This window comes from Anas platyrhynchos, chromosome 4 (assembly GCF_047663525.1).
Source record: "Anas platyrhynchos isolate ZD024472 breed Pekin duck chromosome 4, IASCAAS_PekinDuck_T2T, whole genome shotgun sequence".
NCBI lineage: Eukaryota > Metazoa > Chordata > Aves > Anseriformes > Anatidae > Anas > Anas platyrhynchos.
In genome coordinates this window covers 3,591,211-3,618,609 of record NC_092590.1, presented here as the reverse complement: position 1 = coordinate 3,618,609, position 27,399 = coordinate 3,591,211, and the positions used below count along the sequence as shown (strand labels likewise).

At 40.1% G+C, this 27,399-nt stretch overlaps 1 protein-coding gene across 7 annotated transcripts in view; it reads left to right on the top strand.

The window, feature by feature from the left end:
* Nucleotides 1-27,399, top strand: part of WDFY3 (WD repeat and FYVE domain containing 3) — a 185,898-nt gene that overhangs the window by 80,370 nt on the left and 78,129 nt on the right. For 6 of the 7 annotated variants that reach the window (XM_038178692.2, XM_038178689.2, XM_038178691.2 and 3 more), the window contains 8 exons: nucleotides 532-999; nucleotides 2,482-2,580; nucleotides 9,465-9,658; nucleotides 11,812-12,269; nucleotides 13,922-14,005; nucleotides 24,274-24,451; nucleotides 25,516-25,730; nucleotides 27,286-27,398. In XM_038178692.2, the coding sequence (XP_038034620.2) occupies nucleotides 532-999; nucleotides 2,482-2,580; nucleotides 9,465-9,658; nucleotides 11,812-12,269; nucleotides 13,922-14,005; nucleotides 24,274-24,451; nucleotides 25,516-25,730; nucleotides 27,286-27,398 (1,809 nt within the window). The remainder of the gene's footprint in view (nucleotides 1-531; nucleotides 1,000-2,481; nucleotides 2,581-9,464; nucleotides 9,659-11,811; nucleotides 12,270-13,921; nucleotides 14,006-24,273; nucleotides 24,452-25,515; nucleotides 25,731-27,285; nucleotide 27,399) is intronic. The other variant, XM_038178693.2, reaches the window with a different exon arrangement.

Here is a 27,399-nt window from a genome sequence, read left to right as displayed (position 1 = left end):
CTTTGAACCCAGCTGATAAGACTGTGTTGCTTATTGCTCTGCTTAATGAGGGTCATCAGATGCGTGTTCTTCCAAACGTAGCCTACCTAATACTTGTGAAGGGCATAGTGGCCTTCTGTATTATGAAATACAGAATGCTTGACTATTGCTGTAATGCATTTTTCTTACGGACCATGTAGATGATGTGCAGGCTTTAATTTTTCTCTATGACTGTATCCTGTTGCACATACTAAAAATAGGTCAACTTTCTCATCTATTTGAAAGAATTGATCATTCATTTAGCTGCATGTGTAAACAGTTTCAGAGTTGAAGATGTCATATCAGAAAGAATAGTAGATCGTAGGATTTGCAATTTAATTGCTTATGCAAATGCTTTTTTAAAGAGTCTGTTTTAATTTTTAAAAGATAACATTCTTAATCATGCTTATTAGAGCGCATGGATCATTATTAGTGACTGTGCTCATTGTTTATAACAATTCAGAACTTTCATTTTCCTTTCTTCTTCCCATCTCACTTTGTTTCCTAATTCAGGTCACAGTGTGAGGAATATCCAAGCATTTTCCGTCCTTCAGAATGCGTTTTTGAAAGCAAAAACTAGCTATCTAGCACAAATTATTCTCGATGCCATCATGAATATTTATATGGCTGACAATGCCAATTACTTCATTTTGGAATCACAGCACACATTGTCTCAGTTTGCAGAGAAAATTTCTAAGCTTCCAGAAGTACAGACCAAATACTTCGAGATGTTGGAATTTGTTGTCTTCAGCTTGAACTACATACCCTGTAAAGAACTGATCAGTGTGAGCATCCTTTTAAAATCCAGCACTTCTCATCACTGTAGCATCGTAGCCATGAAGACACTCCTGAAATTCACCCGTCATGACTACATCTTTAAAGATGTCTTCAGGGAGGTGGGACTTTTGGAGGTGATGGTAAATCTTCTTCATAAATATGCAGCGCTTCTGAAAGATCCCACTCAGGCTCTGAACGATCAAGGTAGAGTGTGCTCTTCCAATTTACTACTGCATGTCTCTTGGGGATCGTGGAAGCTAGTGATTAAGAGAAAAAAGCAATAAAGTTTGAATGTGTATCGTAAGAGCAGAGTTCTACTTTGGACTGCTGTGCCATCCTGAAAACACACTGGGATTCCCTCTTTCTTTATGTCCTGCAAGAAGCTTGAGGCTGTGCAAATGCAAAATCATTAGAAGTTTATAATTCCCTTCTTAAATGATTTTTTAATGTATTTTTCCTAATATTTAAGTTATTTTTACATCAAAAGAAAAAATGAAGGAGCAATACATAGACTACTTGCTTCACTCCTGTGCACCAAGTTGTCTTTCTCAAAAAAATGTAATTAGGCATTTCAGAAATGCACCTAAAAGTGCTATCAAGCATGTATCTGTGCTCTTATTAGGAACTTGTTTCCAAGTTAAAAAAAATAAAAATAAAAAAAAAAACATATATATATATAGATAGATATATAACTTCTTCTTATACTTTGGGTCTACATTTTTGTAAGAGCGTTACAAAAAAAAAGGCACCAAAACCAACCACCACCAACAAAAAAACTGGCATTCTCACGTCCAGGATTTAACATCTGAGATAAGCCACGTAGTTGTTTAGTCTGCAAAGCAAGCACTGACAAGTGCAAGCCATATGTGTGTAGGTATGCTTTTTTTTATATTCTTTACTCAAAAAGGAATAGAGTTAATGTGTGTCAGTGACATTTTTCTTAATTGTAGTTGTTGGCTGTTTCACCTGGGTTTATTGTTTGAAGCTTTGCTGTTGATTTGTAGCTGTTAACTAGAGGTAGAAAGCTGTGCTGCCAGCAACTATGCTGGAAAACACACAGTTGCTCAAGTGCTTCTCAATAAATGGACCAAGATGTCATCTGGTTAAGGTGCTACCTGGGGTGGATATTGCCCTTGTGTTGTTGCTTGGTAGTTATTAGTATTTTATTTATTTATTTATTTATTTGTTTATTTATTTATTTATTTTCTGGACTGTTACAATGTGTTTAAAATACTGTGTGCCAACTTGGTTCATCTGTTGTACCTGTCAAATCGTAAGCACATTTGAAGTAATTCTGCAGATGTAGTTCTGTGTTGGTGTGTAGAATTTCTCTTTGCAGGTACTCAGTACAGAACAAGACAGATACTTTTAGTCTTCACTGATTGTAGCTTGAAGTAACAACAGTTGGGGATATGAAACTACACATATAGCTGCAGTGTCAGCCACTCAGCTCACAGTGCTCAAAAGCTTTTGTTAAAATTATATTTTTTTTATAAAGGGCATTTTCAAACAATCTAATTAAGCTTTCCCTTGGATGCATGTGTAGACTAAACATTACTTGTTTTGAAATTTGGTTAGTCTGTGTTTTCTTTGGGGGAACAAAAAAAATGAAAGCATTCGTGGAAAAACATGAAGCAACATCTTAGAGTGATTTTTACTGTCTTTGGCTTATGAAATTATTTTTAGGGGATTCAAGAAACTGTTCATTTGAGGACCAAAAGCAGCTGGCTTTGTTGGTTATGGAGACCCTGATGATACTATTACAAGGATCAAACACTAATGCAGGTAAGTGGAGATGCTACTGGCAAGTCATGTATAAAAATGTTACTGAGAACTTTGCGTACAGGCAAGAGAGTCTTCATTTTCTATCTTCAGGCAGTTAATCACACTGAAATACTCTTTTTCTCTTGCAAAGTTCTTACTATAAGAGAATCAGTAGAATAAGCTGGAATGCATAAAATAAAGGAGTTTCAGATAGTTGGTTGGTTGTTTTAAATTAAGATTCTTGGGAGTTCTTTACTTGAACCACCCCTGCCCCCGTTTTTCCCCAAACAATACTATAATAATTTGTGGTAGCTTGTATTTTTAACACAGTTTGTATTTTGAAAATTTTAAGCACTTAATTAGGCATGTAATTTGCTGTTGACAATGTCATGTGGACTGAAATCAGATTAAAAATGTGTGCCATTGTTAATGGAAGATGGCTTTTCCTTTTTTAGAAGTATACATTTCATATAAAAAAGCCAGTATATATATATATATATATATATATATATATATATATATATATATATATAAAAATAGGGCTCACTTGCAAGCGTCCTTCTCTAAATGAGGAAGATTTATATTAGTTTATGCCTTATTTCATTATCCAACGCATGGTAACATTGACACAGACAATGTGTCTATCTCATATTAGTACAAGCTATCTCTTAGAACTTAAAAAAAAAAAGTTTTATATATATACATATATATATACATATATATATATATAAGTAATAGATGTTCTTAAAACCTTTTGCTCTATTGTATTAGAGGAAGAAGAAAAAGAGAAGGGGTAGGGAAGGGACACCACCCTGAGGAACCAGTTTCTGGCTTTGGAGGCCATGAGACATCCTTATTTCATCAGTTTATTTCTTCTTTTTCTCAGTTCTGGCTGCTGCTTCCTACCCCTTGGTTTAGTCTGCTTTCTACCCCTTGGTTTTGTTTGCTTTCATTCAAGTAGGAGAGATGAGAATCCATGGCAAGTGTTTAAGAACAAAATTGTGAAAGCTGTCCATCTCAGTTGACAACTTGCTGTTTAACGATAGCTCCTGGTCTAATAGCAGAAAGCTTTTAATTTTTTTCTTATTGGTTTTGCTTGGGAAAATTATTTTCTCTAAATACAGGCTCAGTGTTCAATAGCCGCTAGACAAGTAGGACTAGTTTGCTGAACAAACTTCTGTAACAAATGAGGTTTTGCTCTTATTTGTAAGCTTTTTTCCCACAATGATCTTCCTCATACAGGTGAGTTAATTTATACTTGTGAGTGATTTTTCTGAATAACCACAGCTGGGAAAGCAGTCCAGTTGGTCATAATAGAGAACTGATGGGTGAATTAATATTTCTCAAGGTAAAGTAATATTTACAATAAGGTATTGCTTTAAAATGGAATACAAATTAAAAAGTAATAGGCAATCAGTAGGGAGTCGGTCCAACCATTGGGTCCATCTTTAAGCCTTAGTTGGTGTCTTTCACATTTTAAGAGATTCTGTGCTACCATGAGCCTTCTGACAGATTTTTGCTTCCTGCCTTTGGCAAGTTATGTGCATTGTGTCCGCTGTGCTTTGTTTATTAAATCCAACAAGATGGTCATTGAAAGCATAGTGGCTTGCTAAAAAAAAAAAATAAAATAAATAAATCCCATTGAGTTGATGGTTTGCTCTTTCTTAATTCAAGGGAGTGTTTGAGCAGGGAGATGTTCTCAAGTGCATCAGAGCTTATGTGAAGGGATCGATCTGTACCTGTAATCCACAGACCAGATTTGATTTAAGGGACTTTAAAGAACCATCAAGAAAATGAGTCTCTTGCTATTAAGTCTAAGGTTGCTGAAGGATTCTGCAGCTCTAATAGACCAGTTGAGGGCTTTGCTCCAGATTAAGAAGGAAGTGCTAGGGAAGAGTCTTGTGTTTTCAGAAAAAGCAAGGGAGAATTGGCTTTGTCTCTTCCTCTCCTTTTTTAGGGAAGTGTGAAAAGATATCTGTGTTAATCTGAATCCTATGGTCTTTCTCCAGCAATGAAACAAGAAATCAAGTTAAAAGTTAAAATATGCTTCTGTACAAAATAACATGCTAAAACGTACAATGACTTTACTGAGGAAACCATCCATGATTTGTTTATATCTCTGGCAAGCTAATCTAGAGTTTGTATCAGAATATAGCAGCTGTTATTTGTGACCTACAGGAGAAAAAAAAAGGTTTTCAGTTTTTCTCCTCCCATCTTTATTTATAATTTTCCTGTTTTATGGGAGAGTACATGTGCATTGAAAAGCTAATTCTTCTAGCTTTTGACTAGTGCAATTCCAGCAGATAATAGTTTTTTGTTTCATGGGTAAAAATGCTTGCATACCTTAATTCTGTCTCATTATTCAAATCCTTCAGAGGAGTTGAAATCTTGCTAGGGTAGGATGAGAGTGACTGTTATCAGTGCAAGCAAGTGAAAAACATTTCCTCTGTCTGCTGCAGTCCAGGAACTGAGTGACAACATGTCCGATATGGTTAGTGGTTGAGATTCAGAGTAGAACAATAACTGCATGTTAGTGTACTCTGGAGGAGTGAAAATCCTGTCTGGGTATATTTTGAATGAGTTATCCAAGTGTAACAAAATTAGCAATATTGCTTTTGGAAAGGCATGAATTCATATCGTCTAGCTCTGTGCAGAGGCTGACCATCTGCGTGTAGGTCATTCTGAGCAGATCTTCGGAGTATCTATTGAAAAACCTACCCAGAAGGTTTTTATACAGTGTTCCTACCTCAATGGTCCTAGTGATTTATCACTTGTCGATGTTCTTCCTCACAGACAATGCATTCTCTGTTTTGAGTTAAGCTGAAATCTTTGTCATCTATCCTATTGTTGATGCTCTTGGAGGGCAGCAGCAGATCATTAATATATTTAAAATGGTCACACGTAGGTTGGATGATTTATATTCTCTTGCTATGTCTCAGGTGCAATATGCATCCTTCTTAATATCCTGTGGTATTAATTTGCATTTTTCTTCCTGTGCAATATTTAGACTTAATTGTCTTGTAATATGTTTGCAATCCTCTGAAACCTCCAGTGTTGTCTAAGCCATTACACTGCTGCACTTGTTTTCAAGTTCTGCCAAGCTTGTTGTTTGAGGTCACTTTTAGAGATGGCTTTGGCATTCTGTACACCAAACATTTACGTCTGCAAGCTTGGCTTTGTCCACACACTTGATAAGTATGCTCTTTAATATGTCAGCAAAGGCATTTTTCACAACACTCAAGATAACCCCCAGTGGTTTGTCCTTTGTCAAATCAGAAAGGCATAGCAGAGAAGCAGGCATAACAAGGAGAACAAGTCCTATGAGGAGCAGCTGAGGGAGCTGGGCTTGTTCAGCCTGGAGAAAAGGAGGCTCAGGGGCGACCTTATTGCTCTCTACAGATAACCTTAAAGGAGGCTGTAGCGAGGTGGGGGTTGGCCTGTTCTCCCACGTGCCTGGTGACAGGACGAGGGGGAATGGGCTAAAGTTGCGCCAGGGGAGTTTTAGGTTAGATGTTAGGAAGAACTTCTTTACCGAAAGGGTTGTTAGACATTGGAACAGGCTGCCCAGGGAGGTGGTGGAGTCACCATCCCTGGAAGTCTTTAAAAGACGTTTAGATGTAGAGCTTAGGGATATGGTTTAGTGGGGACTGTTAGCGTTAGGTCAGATGTTGGACTCAATGATCTAGAGGTCTCTTCCAATCGAGAAATTCTGTGATTCTGTGAACTCTGAGCTGATGTTTCAATTAGTTATGCATTTAGTCTGTCATGGTTGCATTTAGGCTATTTTGTTGGGTTGTTTGTAAGAATGCTGTGGATAACACTACCAGAAGCATTCCTAAAGCTGAGATACATTGCATAGGCTGCTTTCCTTTTACCCACTGAGCTAGTTATCCTGTCAAGTGGGAGGAAAAAACCACAATACTGTTGATTTAGTTTATAACTCTTTTCAATGGTGATTGAAGAAACGGGCTAATTAGGCTGAAATAATAAGGTTCCAGAGAGAAATTAGCATAGATGACAGGTGAATCATGTGAATCCATTATACACTTCTGCATTTATTGCTCAGCCTTGATTTTCCCATGACAGAAAAGGCAGAATCGGAAAACAATCAGAAAGGAGTGATGCGAAGGGAAGGTTACATATGGGAGCTTCTACATAAGGAGAGTTTAAAACAACAAAAAACCAGGATTGTTTAATTTCTAAAGATGAATGAGAGGAAGTGGTGTAAATATGTGATAACATCTTTGAAGGACCGAAACTGCCTTGTAATTCATAAGTGGCAGGTCTCTCTTTGCTGTTAAGCAGCAATCCTGACCTCACCAGGGAAGTTGGAAGCAAACATCAGTTCCTCTTTGCTACTTCTCAGTACTGAGTTCAACTCCAAGAGAAGTGAAAGAAAGTGCATGAAACACATCAGAGGTGTGGTATGGCACTACAGATGTTGTTTCTAAGGACCACAGAGTTCAAAAGTCACATTTTGATCAGTGGCTCCAAGTTCAGGAGTATGATAGAGCTATACAGGAGAAAGAGGTAAGAAACCATTACTCAGAAAAGTTGTGTTTGTTGTTAGTGCAGTATGATGGGGACATGAGCACAGTGGTAATGTATCCAGAGGTTGGCAGAGGTTTTAGGTCAGCATGCACAGTCACACAAACAGGCTTTATTGAGCCTTGTGCTGTTTCATCCCATACTCAAAGCCTCAAAGCTTAGTTTCTGGCTTTAAACTCTTGTGTCTCTTAAGGTTTCTTGAAAATTCAGTAACTAATGAGAGAAATTCAAATGAGGAATTTAGGTGTCCCCAGACCCAGACAGATTCACAGTATGGTCAGAAATCTAGACTGAGAGAGGGGGAATTACGAAATGTTACCTCGCTATTTGTGAATCATAGATAGTCCTGGGTTGGAAGGGACCTCTAGGGGTCATCAAGTCCAACTCCTGTGGTCTCTTCAGAAGATAACTCCAGCAGGAGATGCTGCAGTTGCCCTATGGAGGGGTGCCACCAACTTCACTGCCTCGGGGTTTGAGGTCTCTACTTCTGCCATGTCCAAGTCTGTATCTCATCCAAAGAACATAAGAGAAAGCAAGAGGCAAAAACTTGGAAATGGATCATGCAATTTGGTATATATAAATTAGAATGAATGTCTTGACTAGCTCATTAATAGCTTTTGTAATTTAAACTGCCTTTGTAATTTACGGTTATGAAGAAAATGATCTCTTTTGATGCCATAATGTAGCATTGTTCCATTAGCTTACTCTGTTCTTACCTTAAGTAATTGCACAGGCCACTACTACTACATTGCACACTAATTGCTATTAATGCTGTGCTAAAGACCTGTTACATGTTCTGTAAAAATTTCCATTTCTTGTTTATTATGTTTTCAGAATGGATTTTCAATTAATATTGCACGTGTTCTTCTGCATATCCAGTAAACTTGAGAATAATGATTTGTTTAAGCTCTATCACCCTTGAGATGGATCGTGGCAGAAGAAAACTTCTGTATTGTCCTGCAATCCTCATGGATAAAGTGAATTGGTGCTCAGTCAGTGCTTGTAGCTTGGCTGCTCTTTTTCAGAAGCCCAGTTACATTTGGGCAATGAACAAAATGTAATACAAACACGATCCTTAATCAAAGTAGCCAATAGTCTTCCTTAAAGATGCAGATTTTGTTGCATTTTTATGTTCTTTCTGTCTGTGAGTCTTCAAACTCTAGCACAAAAAGAATGTTTGTTGAAGTGATAGGATTGGTGAGGAGGTTATTAGAACAGGGATGGGTGGGCACCGCGGTGGGCTTGGGGTTTGGTTGGGTGCTGAACCCGCTATTCACCCCCTCCATGTTTTGGGCTGAGGCCAACTGCATGAAGTTCCAACAAGACCAAGTGCCAGGTCCTGCATCTGGGGTGCAATAACCCCAAGCAGAGCTACAGGCTGGGAGATGAGTGGTTGGAGAGCTGCCAGGCAGAGAAGGACCTGGGAGTGATGGTGGACAGTCGGCTGAATATGAGCCAGCAGTGTGCTCAGGTAGCCAGGAAGGCCAACAGCATCCTGGCTTGCATAAGCAGTGTGGCTGGCAGGGGTGGGGCAGTGCCTTTCCCACTTTACTCGACTCTGGTGAGGCCGCACCTCAAGTACTGTGTTCAGTTTTGGGCCCCTCGCTACAAGAAGGACATGGAGATCCTCAAGAGATTCCAGAGAAGGGCAACGAAGCTGGTGAGGGGTCTGGAGAACAAGTCCTATGAGGAGCGGCTGAAGGAGCTGGGCTTGTTCAGCCTGGAGAAGAGGAGGCTCAGGGGTGACCTTATCGCTCTCTACAGGTACCTAAAAGGAGGCTGTAGCGAGGTGGGGGTTGGACTGTTCTCCCACATGCCTGGTGACAGGACGAGGGGGAATGGACTAAAGTTGCACTGGGGAGTTTTAGGTTGGATCTTAGGAAGAACTTCTTTACCAAAAGGGTTGTTAGGCATTGGAACAGGCTGCCCAGGGAGGTGGTGGAGTCACCATCCCTGGAGGTCTTTAAAAGATGTTTAGATGTAGAACTTAGTGATATGGTTTAGTGGAGGCCTTGTTAGTGTTAGGTCAGAGGTTGGACTAGGTGATCTTGGAGGTCTCTTCCAACCTAGATAATTCTGTGATTCTGTAACTGTACCCTTGTTTTCAGCAGCTTTAGTGAAAAACACTGCAAGAAGAGTATCATTTCAGTTCTGTTTGTTTAGCCTGAGAGATGCAAACAGCAGTAAAAGTTGTTAAAAATCTGTATGACTAAAACCCTGTCAATCAATCTAAGAAGTAAAACTAAATGCTTTTCATGTTCTTTGTTGTTATTTGTTACTGACTGTATTTTTTGTTGTTGTTGTTACTTGTGCTCCTATCCTTACACCACTCCCATCCCCACCCCCAATCTGCATAGGTATTTTCAGGGAGTTTGGTGGTGCGAGATGTGTGCACAACATTGTGAAGTATCCCCAATGTCGACAGCACGCACTGATGATCATTCAGCAGTTGGTGTTATCACCTAGTGGAGATGATGATATGGGCACTTTGTTGGGACTGATGCACTCTGCTCCACCTATGGAACTGCAGCTGAAAACGGACATCTTAAGGGTAAATGAAGTATTGCTTAGGACGTTTACTCCGAAGCCACTCATTCCCTTTTTTTATACTTGTTTTTAAAAAGAATATACTGAGAAGGGGATTTGGATGGGTGGATGATATTGAACTACTGAAGTTATGGTGTTAAAATGAGTACATTTGATGTATTTTTTGGTTTCTATCCATCCATTGCAGTTTTCGGAATCACAGAGATTAAAGCTAGTGAATGAATTTGTGATTTTAGTGCTAATCACTTGTAATCAGCCTTAGGAAGTGAGGTTCTCCGACTATGATGATCTTCCCTGGCAGGGTATTATTCAGTTAAATACATTGAGAATACATGGGGAAAAAAGCAAGCATGTAATACACAAGTGTTTTTTCAGCACTAGCTTGTGTTTTCTTGAGGCAGACCTGCTTTGTTATTAAACATTTAAAACTAATGTACTGTGGTATGAATCAATATAAATGTTAATCATGGTAACTGATAATTCAAGGGGGGGAGAACAAAAACAAAACTAGCAAAACACTTTTAAGCAAAACAGTGGAAACGTTGGAAAGGAAGACTGGGAGTGGAGAAAGAGAAGACTGTTCTTTCTTACACTTTTTTTTTTGGTTGCTAATCTAGACCCACAGATTTCTTCTCAAAATAGCTAATGCTATTTTTAAAATTAACATGATGATATTGTGTGAGGGTAGAAAAACTATGGCAAGTAGTAATAGGTAAATGAATTTTACTGGAAAGAACTCACACATTTAGGTTCATCTCTGTTATAATGAGCTGCAGTGTTGCTCTAGCTGAGGAGCAGCCTTATATTATTCTGCAAGAGAAAAAGGAAAGGTAATAAAATGAGTCATTTTACATTTTTTGTATATCAGTGTCTTCACTAATTTTTAAGTGTGTCTCATTCATGATACTTAAGGGCAGAGAAAAATTACTGCAGTTCCCATTGGATTTAAGGTAGTATGTCAAGGTTCCTGACTCTTTGTCTGACCTGTTGTTGTTTTTGCCTGCCATCTGTCCTGTGTTCAGAAGCTTTGGTGATGGAACTGACAGCCCAGAAGGGTGCAGTGATATGTCCCTAACTATTATCCAGGTTTGGCAGGGAAAATTAGATAATGCCCTCAAAGGAGTGAAAAACAGTCTGTTTCATTACTCCTCAAAACAGCACGACTCTGAAGAAATAAACACTGGGTCATGGAAGACTTATTTTTTTCTAGCCTAGTTTGTTGTACCAGGGATGGCTTTCTACTGTCTGTGATCCTTTATAGAAAGGATTTTTTTGGTATTCATTATTCACATGTGGGTCAAACTTCCCATGACAACTGGCTTGTTTTGGTTGGGTGAGATTTGTACCTGCCCCCATTCACCCTGGTTTCACAGAGGTATTTATATTATCCTGTGATACCTTTATTATTATTATTCTACAATCACGCATACTGTGGCCTTGTGTTCATTTAGCCAGTAACATTTTCTACATATTTGTTTCCATCTCAGGCTGTTTTTGATTGACTGCTCTTTTAAAGCTATGTTTCATTCAGTTCAAAGATTTATGGGTTTCATTGTAGAGAGAGGCTAAAACTAAGAATTTTTGTGCTTTTTTTTTTTTTTGCTAAATCTTTGCTGTTGTGTTGTGTTTGAGTGCCTGTAGTACCTAGCCAAGTGCTTATACTTCATATATTTTTACAGCCTATGTTAGTGTTCTCCAAGGTTTTAAGTGGTTTGATTTCTTGTAGCTACAGGCAGTAGTTTGCCCGCTCTTGTTTCAAATTGTTTGTGAAGTATGGTGGCAGAGCAGATGCCTCTCTAACAGCTGTAGTCTCTTAGTGGTAAGGCAGAGAATTATTTGGTGATTTTGGGTCCATTATAGATGTAGTCAAGCCTTTTTTTGTTGGCTGGATCATTTACGTCCTTACTATCTAATTTCTAAATTAGGGATAATGCTTTGCTTCTTACTCCAATCTTTGTCTTTTTGTTTTGTAACCTCTTGATGACATGGACTTTTACAAAGATCTCTGGAGACTTGATGCATTACCAAATTCTGACAAATACTAATAATCTTGTTTGTATCTCAAAAGAAAATATTCCTGTGTTTTTTTTTCAAGCTATTAGTAATGCTGCAGGGTTTTTTTTCTTCTTTGTTTTGATGGTTTTTTTTTGTCCGTAGGCCCTACTCTCTGTGCTAAGAGAGAGCCACCGCACAAGAACTGTTTTTAGAAAAGTTGGTGGATTTGTGTATGTCACATCTCTGCTAGTTGCTATGGAAAAATCTTTGTGCTCACCACCGAAGAATGGCTGGGAGAAAGTAAACCAGAATCAAGTGTTTGAACTGCTCCACACTGTGTTCTGCACATTGACTGCAGCAATGCGCTACGAGCCAGCCAACTCTCATTTCTTCAAAACAGAGATCCAGTATGAAAAACTGGCAGATGCTGTTCGCTTGCTTGGCTGCTTCTCAGACTCAAGAAAAATAAGCCCATTGAATGTCTTTCCTTCAAATACACAACTATTTCAAAGACTATTGGAGGATGACCTAATACCCCTGGATTCCGTCTCACCTATGTTAAGACACTGCAGCAAACTTTTTATTTACCTCTACAAGGTAGCAACAGATTCTTTTGACAGGTATGTACTTTGCTGTTTTTTCCCTGGTATTCCCCTAAATAGTTTCCTTCAAATGTCTTCATTGCAAGCTTTTATATACCCATGTTAATCTATTTCTTTGTTCCTTTACTCCAGTGAGAGGAATAAGGTGTCTGCATCTGACCAAATATTGACTTAGCTTGCTGGTGTTCTCAAGGGTATGCAATATTCCCTCTGATGTTGAATGTTTTTGTTATGGTAGCAATTAAAATACAGATGTTAGTTTGTGATTATATTTGCTGACTTTAAGCAGCCCGTTGGTTGATACGCAGACTACTTGGTTGCTTTGTCATATAAAACGACTGGAACTTTATGCGTTTATTAAGCCAAATGAAAAACTGGTTGTTGAACGTGACACCTTAACTTATTGTTTGCTTTAATATATGAGACTGGAAACTAAGTCACTGGATAATATGATGAATTTACTTTGTTTTAGATGGATAGGCATGTTCTACAAAGCTCTACCTAGCCTGAAATTGTTTTAAAAATGAGACAAGTCGTAGATTGTTTTAAAAATGAGACAGTCCTATATTTAAGCAGGTAGAATTTAATGACACCTGACATGAGGAATAAAAAGTAATGCATGTCTTTTAGGTTGATTCAAAAATGACAACAAAGCGTATTGAAGTATGTGTTTAAGATTTACTTGTCTGAAGGTAATTCTTACTTAAAATACAAGGTACTAAGAAGTAAAATATAGACGTAGGCTTTATATGTAGGTTCTGCACCCCAGCTAATTAATGAACATAACTCTATTTTCTCAAAGATGTGCCATTGAATTTAGAATCAAACCAAGGATCTGATTTTCCAAGCGTGGCAGGTGTGAATATGTATGGTGAAATCCTAATAGATCTGCAGGTTGGTCAGGCTTTCTTCAAGTAGGTGACTAGTAACATACCAAAATAATGGTTTTGTTTATGCAAAATTTGCTTCCAAAGTATCAAATCATCATCTGTAGTTTAAAAAAGACAAAACAACAGTGACAAAAACAAAACAAAGAAATCACCAACCAAGTAAAGAAATGAATTTCTTATTCTCAGTTTGAAAGATCATTAAAACATTCAGATTGAGGGAGGAAAATGTGTATTAAGAATGCATTGCACATGCTTTAGTGAATTGTAATACTGGCTAACAGTAGAGTATGAGGATTCAATGGGGTAAGTAAATCCCATAGTGCTCGGGCATAAGCTACGTCATTAATTTCCTTTTTTACTTCTGCTGTCATCTTCAGTGACTGCTTTTTCCCTTCAATTTTCTGATGCTCAGTTCTTGTAAAGTTCATGTTGCTTTTATCTCTTAACCACATTGATCACACTCGCTCAGGCTTTACTTTCCTTCATTTCTGCTGTCTGATGTAAAAGTGTTCTGTTCTGTAAGCGTGATCATGTTGATAAACTCTGCGAATACTGACCAAGTGCTGCAGGGTCATGCCACACAGCAAGGATATGCTTTTGCATGTCCGCGTGTTCACCTGGTGCATGTTGCTCAGTAGCGTCCTCTGTCATCTGTGCTGTTTCTGAAGAACAGATCCTAGAAAAGACTTCATTGGTGATGGCTGTGGAAAACTAACAAGCTTTTGGCCTCTGGTTTCTTCTCTAACCTTTCTGTCCTACCCCTGTGTGTTTTGTCTGTAGTCGTGCAGAACAGATCCCTCCTTGCCTGACAAATGAGACTTCTCTCCCCTCTCCCTGGGGTACGCCAGCTTTGTCCAGGAAAAGGTACTGAACCTTTTAAGATCACTTGATCTCAGTTCTGTTTTCTCACTGTTGTTTCTTCATTCTCATTTCTCTCTGAAGTGGCTATTATTTATGAGGTGTGTGTTTTTGCTTTTATATTTCCTGGGTAAAATAAACATAAAGGTATGTTTCATAGCAAATTGTAGGTAGTGATGCTAATACATGACATCCAAATATCCAAATATCTCCATACACCTGAATCACTTGGAGCTAAGTTCCTGTTTGAAAACGAACAAGGTCTGCATAAGAAGTGGTCTAAGGGAGATATAAATTTACACTATCAGGAGCAGCTTGAAAAAGTTCAGACAAGGCTAGTCGATCAAGTAATAGAGCAGGATTTCTTTTCCCCTAACTAATTTTTTTCAGGAAGAGGAACTTTCAGTCAGAAGGTTGATGGCTTGTTAGGGTGTTCATTCATAACAGTCAGATGGGCTTTTTACCTTGTCTACTGCTTCCTTTCCCTCCCTAGCAGGGTGATACAAGTAATGTATAAGCAAATGAATTTTTTGCAGTTGGTGCTGACATATTGGTAGATAACATTTGATCAACAGTTTGGCAGAATTTTGAGTTCTTTTCTCTGCCTAGGGAAATGCTTTTGAACTGTTTTCCCTGTTTTTATGAAAGTACTTCTTACATGGAAAACTACATAGGGAAGTTAGTGAATTTTAAAATGCTGTACAAAACATACACTTAATAATGTTTGCTTTTAGGTTATACCTTTTGGCTATATTGCTCACAGAAAAACAAATTGTCTGGTTGTGATGGGTATCCCCTTTCCAGGTCATTGTATGCAGTGTTGAAGGGCAGGCAGTTTGACCATCTGCTTGTTTGTGAATCATAGTGAGTATCGACTTGGGAGTTTAATTTGGATCTCCCTGTACTGCTGTATTGTAATTTCCAAGTGTATTTAATGAGGTTGATGTGATAGTGATGGTTAGGATGTGTACAAGTAAAATTTATGCTTAAAAGTAGATGGAAGTTTGTTCTTACAGAGCATCTTGGAGTGGGGTTTCATTAGACTGAAGAACTTTGCTAAATACAAGCAGGTTTTTGAATTGTATCCTGTAAATTTTGTGTTGAGGCTCTCAAGGTGATGTTGTAAAGCAGCAACAGTTTTCTTGTTCAGATGTGGGTCGGAAGATTTTTGTTCAAGTACCGCTGCTAGGATGCATGAAAAAAATGGCCCTTATTTCAATCTCAGCATTAAGAAGGTGAAAAGGGTTAAGGTGCTTACTGTGAGTAATAGAAGAGCAGAACAACTTGTCACTACTTAATCATGTTATAAATGAAGTCTCAACTCAATCTGAATTTTGTAATATTTATAAAACAAATATTTCTAAAAAGTATAAAAGGCAAGTAAACAGCACTTGGTCCACAGGGAGTCTGCGTTCCACCAACACGCACACACGAACATCAAACATTCTAAATATACAGAACATGGCTTTACATACTAAACCCGAGTATGCCTATACAATCAGGAAAGGTAACAAACAATTCTTTAAGTTCCATAACTTACTAAAATCGAGTACACCTAAACATATGTACAATCAGAAAAGGCAACAAACAATCCTTTAAGTTTCATGACTTAACAGTCTCCATTTTCCATTCCTTTTGAGCGATATGACTTGCTTTAAGTTGTCAAGCAACTCGGCCTTCAGGCCTTATGTATCCCATTCTTCCCGGATCAAAGAAGAGCGTATTTATCTCCTTTTCAAGGCCAATAGGGCCTGGGTCAAAAGGCACGTCCAGGTCACCAGGGGGCGGAACAGCAAAAGCCTTCGATGGCTGTAGCAGCAGAGGGGCCGGGCCGATGGTGTAGCAGTTGGATCAGTAAAGGAGCCCGCAGCTCCCTCACTGCCTGGCAAACCACACGTGTCTGACTGTGGTCTCACGCAGCTCTTTAAGGCCCCAGAGACTGCTCGCCAGGTGCTGAGTAATCCTGCTGCAACCTGCAACCTTTTTAGTTGCAGAGTCCCATGCTTTGACCTCAATTTGGTCCCATATTTCAGGCTCATAAACTGTCCAATTGTTAATAAGGAGAATAAGCTGTAAGGTTACCAGGACAGTCTTTGTTCCTAAGGACGTATGATTCCCCATAATGTGCTGCTGCTTACCAGCGAGGGGCAGCTGTGTGCGCGGCTCCGCTTCTCTCAGCTTGAGCTTCTGCCCAGCTCCGGTGCGCCCATTTCCAGCAACTTTCTGTACGAGCTTCTTTGAGCAGTTTGCTGAGTTTGGCCGAACCGATCTTCATGAGGTGATCAATTTGCTTGCTCCCATCCTGGTCTCCATTCTGCCAGCCTGTTCCTCTTCCCTTTTTCCTGCTTCTTTAGTGATGACATAACTTCATCGTGTTGCCTTTTTTTTTTTTTTTTTTGTCTTGAGGGCAGGCTCCGCTCTTATACCCTTCTCTCCACAGCAGTTCTTTTTAAAACAACTTTTTATTGGTCAAACAATTTTGAATGTAACAAAAACAGCAAACACCCAGAAACATCCATGCCTTAATGGCTGGAGAACAAGAGACCAGCTGGAGAACAAGAAACCGGAGACTGCATGGCATCTCCTGAATCACCCTTCTTTGTTCCCTGTTTTATATTCCTGATGGCCTCGTCGTTAAGAGTCTAATGTTATCTCAACCACGGGGCTTTCCAACCCCCATGGCCACACTCCCAAATCTCCCCCTTCTTTATTAATATCAACCATTTTCTTGACACGAATTACCACTCCATATATAACAATCACATTTAAGTTTCAAAGAGAAAACCACGACTACTTCTACCTACGTGGTATTTCAAGCACTAAGTTCGTTTGAAACATTAGTGGAAGAGAGTTTGTGGAAATACTTGGGAAAATTGATTTGTACAGATAATTTTTTTTTCTTAAACCTGTTGTTTGTGAGAAACACTCCGTAGCCAATAACTTAGGCTCAGGCGAGGATCTCAGTGAAGCAGCAATTTTATTTGTGATTGCAATGGCAGGCGCCCCACAAGCAGGAGAGAGCGCATCTACTAGTTCCAAAACACAGTTTATATACCTTTTGATGGCAGGACCCTCCCCTGTTTCCCCACTGAGTGGGTAATCCAGGTTCACAATCTATCTGATGCTTCACAAACAATGCATGGCCTTCAGTTGCCAGCCTGTAAATTTCAAATTTCTTTTGACATTTTTACTGCTTGAAGTGGTAATGTTTCTTCACTTATCTGACTTGACACCGTGATTTTCACCTAATTGTCCTCAGGAGTCTGGTTGTCTGCATTTTACAAGGTCGCCTGCTAAGCTTTCTTATCACTGCAAGCATATCTCAGTACCACATTCCCTCCTTCTAAACAATGTAACTCTGCAAAAACAACATTTCTATTCCCACATTTCCTCCCTTCTCTTTTTTTTTTTATAAACTGTTGATTTTTGCAAAACCTTTTTCTAAGGTGTAAATTGATAGATTTCTTCTTCTTCTTTGCTTTCCATCTCTTCATTATCACCTTATCTGAGTAAGGTGGTAGCTCCATGGTCATTTGTTTCAATAGTGCGGTTTCAGTTAACCACTGTACTAGTCCTCTTACACAGGGGATAATACAGCAACCATACACAGGGGATAATACAGCAACCAATGGCTGTCAAAACTCCTACAACTACGATCAAGTATGTAACTATGTCTACTTTTTCTGCCAATTCAATGGCAAGGGTGGTAAGCCCTTGCAATGCTCTAGTTACTGAGCCATCTGGGACAGTATTGTTGGGTGTAAAGGTGCAACAGTGGTTGCTCAGTATCACACACCTCCTTCCTCCGTGAGCATCATATCTAATGATATCCTGTTTTCCCAAGCCATTTTGCTGGTGGCATCTAGTTGTTCAGCAATTCCTCTCATTGCATCCCTGGTATATTTGATGAATCTCTGCTGATTATAATAGATATAATTAATCCAATCCACATTTTTATTGATTGTTACCCACCAGAACAGTGACTCAAACCCTGCAGCAATTTGATTTCTGGTTTTATGTTCATCTGGAACGCCTCTAGGTACCCCAATAGAATCTATGTATACTCTATCATCAAATTATATTCCTAAACCTCTTTTACTTATTCTGGGTATTTGTGATGTTTCTCTTTCAAATGCCAGGGTGAAGGGTATAGCTAATTGAACAAGTGCACAAGTGCCTTCGCAATCAGATGGTAGGGTGGACCGTTAGATCTTCCCTCCACCGTACCACCGGAGATCTGCCCTGAAGGATCTCAAGTCTTGAGCAGTTTCCCATCAAGTCCTTGGCAGCAGAAGGCAAATTCTCCCAGATGCTAGGTAGCACTCACACCCTGCCGTGAGAGGCAAGCTGTATGGTTACCTATAGCTGTGGAGAATACAGGGGGAACCGTGATATTGTTATCATGCAAGAAACAGCAAAGAGAGACTTACTGCCTGGGGAAATGAGGCCTGTCTTTTCTTGGTACAATGCAATCATACATCACATCCCTTGGGAGTCTTTGGTCCACCCCCATGGGAAGGGCACTATCTGGGCAATCGGTCATCCCGAGGCACAAGCATAGCAGTAGCTACGGTTGAGACTCTGGACAGTATATTTGACCCATTCTATCCAGGCATTCACATCCCCATACCCTGTTTGAATCTCAAATGTTTGAACTGCCACATTTCAGAGGGCCTCCTGTTTTCTCTCCTGTTTTCTCCTTGAGTTTCTCCCTTTCTCTGATGGCAATAGAGGATTGTTTCCATACATCTATTCTCAATCTGGTTGTTGGGTCTCTCCCAGTTATTTGTTTTCTCTGCTCAATTGTCGTTGGGCATTGAAATCTCCACAAGCTAATACCTCACAAGCATCAAACGTGACGGCTTGTGGTATATAACCCTCTGTCACAGTCACCCATATTTTGATGGGGTATCCCGTTTTTGCTATTATCTGGTCATGCCTTTTCCAAGTTGACAATTGACCGAGGCCTTTTCTGAGGCCTAGAATCACTAAAAACAAAATTAGTAATCAATTTTTCCCTGTAAGGATTTTCAAACCTTAGGTTTCCAAATAATTATCTATACAAAGATATTTCCAAATATACATACACAAATAAATATACCAATAAATATACAAACATATTTCCAAATAATTATCTATACAAAGAATAAGATGTATACTACTACTACTATAACAACCCCCCCCGGGAGCACTGCAATTCGCTATAGGTCTGTCCTTTCTCTCAATCACAAGTCACAGTCATTAGTTATCTGTGAAAATAAAAGGTTAGTTTAAAACTGTAAGCTCTTATCCTGCTCAGAGTCCACTATGAGATTTTTCTCTTCAATTTCAACTTCCAACAAGTCTTTTGTAGGAACAGCTTCCCAGGTACTAGCGTCGATGGATGTCTTCACTCGAGTATAGTGAGTCCAACCTTTTTCCACAGTTCTTACGGCTGTTTCAGTGGTTAGTAATTGTCCTTCCCATTCAGGCCGGAGTTGACTAGTTCCAGGTCCGAATCAGGACCCGGTTTCCTGGGTGATGGTGGTGAATGGGGAATTCCAAAGGTGGGGTTTGAGACAACAACCCACAGGTCCTGAGAGATGACAAAGAAGAGGACAACAATTCCTATATCCTTTCTTGGTGCTGTTTGAACCTGTAGGAGTAAGCATATTACCCAAGGAAGCTGGGTTTCTAACACTAATTTATTTAATTGCTTCTTTAATGTCTGATTCATTCGCTCCACCTTCCCAGAAGAGGAGGGGTGCCAGGGGCTGTGAAAATCCCACTCAATCGCTAAGGCCTGCTTTAAGCCTTGCAGTAAAGCTTACACCTATCCAGTCACATGGTCAATTAGGACAAACAAGTAACTCAGTAAAGTCTACCTGTATACTTTGGAAAGGTCAAACCCCTGGCTCCAGTCCCCCTCTAGATGGGTTACAGAAGACCTTTTTATTTACCTTTTGACATATGGTACATCCTCTACATATGTGCTTCCCTAAAGTGTATATTCCTACACAGACATACTTTCTTAGAACAACATCACACATTATTTGCATCTCCCAATGACTCTTCTGATGTAAAACAGTTAATATTTGCGTCATTATTACTTTATTCAGCATTTCTCTCCCATCAGGGAGTATCCATTTTCCTTCAGACTTCATGACTCCCGATTCCTTAAAAAATATTTCTTTTAAAACTTTTTAGTTCTTTCTTAATTTTCAACAATTCCCTGAATCCTCTCTGGATTTATTCTTCGTTTTCCCTCAGACATTAGATGCCTTAAATACCTGACTTCTCTTTCTCCATATTGTAATTTATTTTTCAATACTCCCAAGCCCTGCTTTCCCAGAAAGTTGAATAGCTTGTTAGCAGCTTCCTTTACAACTGTTTTCTCCTGTCCTGACAATAGAAAATGATCCACATATTTGTAACATTAATACCTCCTTGGGAGGTTGTAATTGCTCCAAAATCTTTTTTAGAACTTACCCAAATAGATAGGTGACCCTGTATAGCCCTGAGGTAAAATTGTCCACCTATATTGTTGCTTCCGCCCCCATTTCAGGGTCTTTCCAGTCAGAGGTGAATATACATGCATGTTTGCTCTCAGGGCCAGAGAGCACTCCATTAATAACACTGTTATTCCAGTCTAACAATTTACTAGTTGAATGCCAATTTAATCATCAAATCCCTTCCCAACAAGTTAGTCCCTGCCTTGGGTACATACAATAATTGCTCAGTGATCATTTTATCCCCTAGTCTCAGCTTGGTATCCCCCAGAAGCAGCACTGTTATCGCAGCCCCTTCTATCCCCATCACTTTTTAGGGTTTCATTAGTTAATTTAATCCCTGATACTTTACAAGTCAGTAATGACCTAGCTGTTCCCCAGTGTATTGGGTTTGATGGCAAGGTTCGGGGGGTGTGGGGGTGGGAAACTGCAGTGGCAGCCCCCGTGAGAAAAACCCAGAAGCCTCCCCATGGCAGGTAAGGGACAATTTCATCTGGCCCCAAAGGGGCCCACTGCTGCCCAGAGCCAAGCCATGAGCAACACAGTCCTTGCCTCTGTGAGAGCACAGTCACGAAAACAAACAAACAAAGATACAAACAAAAACCTGCTGCTCAACAGCAGTTGGGAGAGCGAGAAACCCGCCCGCAGGCACCAAAGTCAGTGCAGAAGGAGGGGGAGGAGGCGCTCCAGGCACTGGAGCCGAAGCCCCCCTGTGGCCACTGGAGAGGCCCCTGGTGGAGCAGGCTGTTCCCCCCTCCCCGATGCTTGGGAAACTGACCAAACACCACAGCAAATACGCAAATATACCAAAACTTCTAGACTGTGTGAGAAACACTCCGTAGCCAATAACTTAGGCTCAGGTGAGGATCTCAGTGAAGTAGTAATTTATTCGCGATTGCAATGGCGGGCGCCCCACAAGCAGGAGAGAGCGCATCTACTAGTTCCAAAACACAGTTTATATACCTTTTGATGGCAGGACCCTCCCCTGTTTCCCCACTGAGTGGGTAATCCAGGTTCACAATCTATCTGATGCTTCACAAACAATGCATAGTCTTCAGTTGCCGGCCTGTTAAATTTCAAATTTCTTTTGACATTTTTACTGCTTGAAGTGGTAATGTTTCTTCACTTATCTGACTTGACTTGACACCGTGATTTTCACCTAATTGTCCTAAGGAGACTGTTTGTCTGCATTTTACTAGGCCGCCTGCTAAACTTTCTTATCACTGTAAGCATATCTCAGTACCACACTCCCTCCTTCTAAACAATGTAACTCTGCAAAAACAACATTTCTATTCCCACAACTGTTACTTAGATAATGCCTACATCCCCTTTCCCTGCTCATTCAACTTCAAACAGCTCTGTTAAATACTGCATGCCACACCTTTAACACCTTCAGCAACCCTTTTAACACTTCCTTTATCTTTCTCCAGCCCGTACTTTTCTAATACCAGCACCAAAGGCTCAGTCAGGGTTCTAGCTTAATTCCATACCTTTTCCCTCCAAGATACTGAAACAACATATCAATCAATATACCACATTTCATCCCATTTTCCTTCTTTCCTCCTTCCACTCCGGATATTCCTATTCAAAGTGGCCAGCCTGGCCACACTTAAAACATCTTATCAAAGCCTGTCTCTGCTAGGACTCGGGCCACAACACAGGCAGCCTTCTTTGCCTGCCATTCCTTCATCTCTCTTCCTCTCCTTTCCATCCTGGCCCTGACTCCTCCTGAGGATTTTCTTCCTCTTTCTCCAACCCTCTGCCTCACTACTCACTGCACTGTCAATACCATTAGTTTCGCTCTCTGCTTTTCGTTCTCATCACCCCTCCGGACACACGCCTCCAGGGCCTCCCACAGGAGGGTCCCCCAAGTGACTGTTCACTACATCCCCCCACCTTCTGAAGCATTTTCTGCGTATTTTGCCAGGCTTTAACCACACAATGAACTTTCAAGAGCCCTTGGGATACCGGGTCCTTGGGACTCATCCCCGAGTACTTTCTCATTCTGACCCCAAGTCTCTCATATGATTTCTGTGTTGCACACTATTATTATTCCAGCCAGGATTGGCAAGTGGGTATTTCTGCTCTGCCAGTATTACCCCTGGTCCTGGAGGATGAGCTCTTTCCCATTCTTGTATAGCAGCTCTCCTCCTGATCATTCCCGTTTCTTTCCCTGTAAACAACATACTTATAGACGTAATTCCCTCCCCCAAGAGTATAGTATGTCAGGTCGTAGGAACTGGTCTAATTGTTCAACTAGGCTGTTGGGGTCCTCGAATAAAGACTTCCTCTCCTTCTTAAAAGTCCTAACCTCTCTGCTGGTAAGGAGGGGGGGGGTAGTTCACCTAAGAGGATACACAGTTAGTGTTAGTACTTTTAGTATCAGGGAAGGCAAAATTCTCAATATATCTTCTACCTTGTTCTAATTCTTGTCAGAGCCTAGAGTATGATCCTTCTTTAGGGACAGTGTTAATTACAGTCCCTGTCTCCCTTCCTGGAGTGATTGCTGCTGCCACGGGTACAATATTAGGATTATAGGGAACATAACTTGGCTCCTTCTCCGAAAAAGGAATCTTATTGTTTACACATAAAATTTAAAGCCTGAATTTTCATCAGACCTGTATTTTGGCCAAAATACTGCTGTTTCCTTAATTGGTTCTTTTGTCCAGACTGATACACAATATTTAACCTTTTAAAAATTATTTTTCTTTTACAATCCCTCTAATTTTGGGATTATGTTTCCAATTTCTTATCATTCTTCAGGAAGAACTATTAGTAGGCACTCCCCCAGGGATATCTCCCTGTCCCCTGGAACTCATATTTCCCATTTTTCCTAGCCGTCGCCAGTATGTTGCTACAGAAATTTCCCTTCTGCAGTCTACCACACCCTAACGTTTGAAAAATGGGGGTGTACCACCAAGCACTTCCCCGTGCCAGCGTTACCGCATACCTATGAGTTTACCAGATTCCCTGGTGTACTTCCAAGCACTTCCCCGTGCAAGGATTACCGTACACCAGATTCCCCTGAATGTAGTGCCAGCGCTACCCCGTGCAAGGGCTTACCATACACCAGATCACCCGACCCCCAAGGCAATACTTAATATTTCTTACCTTGGTCTGTGCACAGAGTTACCGGATCGATTCTCAGTTAAACTGTTGCATAAGATGTATGTTTTCCTTCTTAGGAATAAGCATATACGATAAATACTTGGACTATATATGCAATATAGAAGATTGATAGAAAACGAGATTGTTGTAACAGTTATTGGAAGGCTAAGAACACATGGGCTGCTGGCAGGTGTGTGTACCGAGACAAACTTGGTTCCCGTAGGTTAGTTTGAGGCTGCCTGCAATTTTTTTTGTTAAAGAAAACGGGGATTATGTTTTATTTGTTAAAGAAAACGGGGATTACTGTGTTGCAAGCTGAATCCCTTCCAGAGAACAGGAAGGGTGGTAGCTTCTGCATGCTGCCACTGCAAGTAGAGTGGAAACAAGGAAGAGATTAGGCAACTTTTACGTTCTTTAGGCTGTATAGCACCTAGGGAACAGATGACTCTCAAAGACACTTGACTGCAGTAAATTGAGAGTCCTCTGGGTTGTCTTTGGGGAAACACATCCAATGGGTTTGAGAAGAAGAAAGTGCTTGGGATGTTGACCTGAGGGAAGGAGAAGGAGAGGAATGTCTGCGTACCAGTCTAACTTCACAGCAGCTGTTGAAGAATAAAATAAAATGCAAAGCTCATAATACATGGGGTTGTAATGGTGATTTGTTTTTCTGTCCTGCAGGCACACATATCATTCTGTTTCGACACCTCCTGTTTGCCCTCAGAAAAACATACCTGATGTGAAACTCCAGACAGGTTCCACGTCTGTGCAAAGCTCTGACGCAGTTGTTATCCACCCTGGTGCTATGCTTGCAATGCTGGATCTCCTGGCCTCTGTTGGATCAACTACACACCCAGAGGTAGAGAAAAAATCTGCTGTCTTCAGCTTTGAGAGAGACTAGGTTAAAGGATGGCTACAGAAAGTAGAAAAGAGGTGGTGTAAACTTAATTCATGCCAAGAAGCTAATATGTTTCACAGAATTATCAAGTTATGTAGTTGATTATATAGGAAGAGGTCTGATAGAAATTTTCTTATGTTAGCTTGGATTCGCTTATTTCTTTCAAACGCCTGGCAAAGATATATAAGTTCAAAAATACTGCCTGAAATGGCTGTCAGATATGCTTCCAAGCATTGCGATGAGTGTTTGTTTGCCCTAATGTGTAGTATGCAGAGGACATGGGGTTGGACATTGCAGCTTGGTACATATGATCTGTTTGAAATAGCTGGAATAAGTTCTGTCTCTGAATGGTACTACCTGCTTTGTACAATTCCCAATCCCAAACCCCTACTGGTGGTTTGTATGTGAAGGATTTGTTGCAAGTTTTTAGCAAAAAACTTGCTTTAATGTTTTATATTTGAGATGACTTCCCTGAAGAACACTTTCCATTAAAAAAAAGTTTGAAAAGTTTACAAGAATTTACAAGGCCTTTTATGTTGTCCTCTACTGGTGATGAGCATGGAGATGTTGTGTATTCAGGGTTTTAATTTGGCTGTTCTGTTGTGTATACCTTGTTTTCTACGGATAATAATGCTGATGGGTTAGTAAAAATAGCTTCTCTGTCAGAAAAATAATTTAGTGCACTTTAAGCAGAGCTTCTAAACTGACTCTCTTCTCTTGGGGAAAGTAGAGGTTAGAGTAACCATCAGTAACCATTTTTTTTTCTTCACAAGGGCCGTGGTAGTCCTTCATATCGCTGATTTTTTTTTTTTTTTTCCTCTTCAAAAAAAGTGATGGAAGTGTTCATCGCTCCTGCAAGATGCACATGCATCTGAGGACTGGATATTTTGTGTATCAGTTGCTTAAGGGTAGTTTTCCTTTAGTTATGATGCATAAAGGCTTCCTTCTATTTGTCTTCTCTGTTTGTGTCCTCTCATATCTGTTTGTGTCCTCTCAACTTGAATATGCTTTTTCCTTTTTTTCAGCATGCGCTGGATCTCCAGCTAGCAGTGGCCAATATCCTGCAATCTCTTGTACACACAGAGCGAAACCAGCAAGTCATGTGCGAAGCTGGGCTTCATGCACGACTTCTACAAAGATGCAGTGCTGCTCTGGCTGATGAGGACCATTCTCTGCATCCCCCACTTCAGAGGATGTTTGAAAGACTGGCTTCCCAGGCCCTGCAGCCAATGGTGCTGAGGTCAGAAAGATGCCATTGAACTCCTGCAGAGCTGAGTCCTTGTGCCTGCATTGTGGCTGGCTGGCTGTAAATCGCTTGGATTGTTAGAGAGCATAAACGACCTTGTGTGGTAGTGATGGCACAGAATCCTGTTTTACATTTTCTTAAATAGACCATCTCACTTCTGTTAAGTGCTGCGTACCCCTGGAGATGTTGGGCACCAGGGGAAGGAGGAGTGTGGTGGGGGGAAATATGTTTATTTTTTTTCCACAGAGGTTGCACTGAACTTCTGTAATTCTTTCCTTCCTGCAAATAATGAGTAGCTATCCAAAATGCTTTTCCTGGCCAGGTTGTTAGGAAGAGGAAATGTGATGAATGTAAAATGATACTGCCATAGAAGGGAATTGATTCCTAGATTCTGTGCAATGTTAAATATCTCAAATAACAAAAGTTTCAGGCTAGCTGTTTGATTTGGCCCTTTACTTTGTGTGAAGGGAACATAGGATTGCTATAGAAGAAATGTCTGGAAAAATCAACCCTTTGTAGCAAGAGTTGGGCTTGCTGCTCTCCTCTTCAACTTTGGTAGTGCTGTCTGGCCTTACTTGGGACAAACTCTGTTGTGAAGTAACATTTTCTGAGAACAGACAAAGGAATAAGTAAAAGAAGTGGCTTTAGGTTAAAAATTTGCATAAATTGTAATGATGCATAGTGATGCATAGCTTTGAAAAATTCATCTTTTAAAAAATTTATAAACATTTTAAAAACATCCTGGATGTTTTTATATCCGTGCTGCTTCTAGAGAAGCACATCTGAAAAGTTTGTCGTGAGCGTATTTGGAAGCATTTGATAAGTACATACACAGCATTATGATACTTTGAATTGCTTGCTGGATCTCAACTAGCATAAGGAAGGATTTAATTTTATAATCTCCTGGGGGCTGCTAAGTGGCTGACCTGTAGCCAGAACAACTTGTCTGTTCCCTTTAGTGGCATTTTGTGGTACTGCAGTGAGCACGCGTGTTGTTAATCTCATCACAGGGACTTCATCTTCCCCAAACCATAGATATGGATCATACAGATAACTGTAGATACAGACATTAGAGACATACATAAACACAGATGTTGGTAGCTGCAAAACTATCCTCCACCTAAAATGGGACAGATGGGTTAACCAATGCACAGGTCGCTTTCTCACATCAGCCTGTGGCCTGTACTTACAGGTGAGTTCAGCTTGCTGGGTATGCAACAGGGAGCATCCTGATCCTCACCCCTAAGAATGCGGTAGCCTTATTGCCAAGAAATCGGGTGCTTTGTTCAACTATTGAAATGATGGTAATGAAATAATGATTGAAATGAGGGCAACTTTTGATAGTATGTCTTCAAAATTTGAGTTGTTCCAAATGGATCAAGTGTGTTTCTTGGAATTATTCATTACTTTATTCAGCTTCTTGGTTAAAAATCTATTTAATACAAGAGATTGTCATCTTCTTGTTTGAGTGGTGTTTTATTTGGTTTGTTGCCATTCTGGGTTAAAATCTTTATGATACAATTTGTAATTTTTTAATCCTCTTTCCTAGGGAATTTTTATGCTTGGGAAATCCTTTAAATTGCGGAGCTTGGGACAAAAAGCTGTTGAAGCAGTACCGAGTGCACAAACCAAGCTCACTGAGTTTTGAACCGGAAATGAGAAG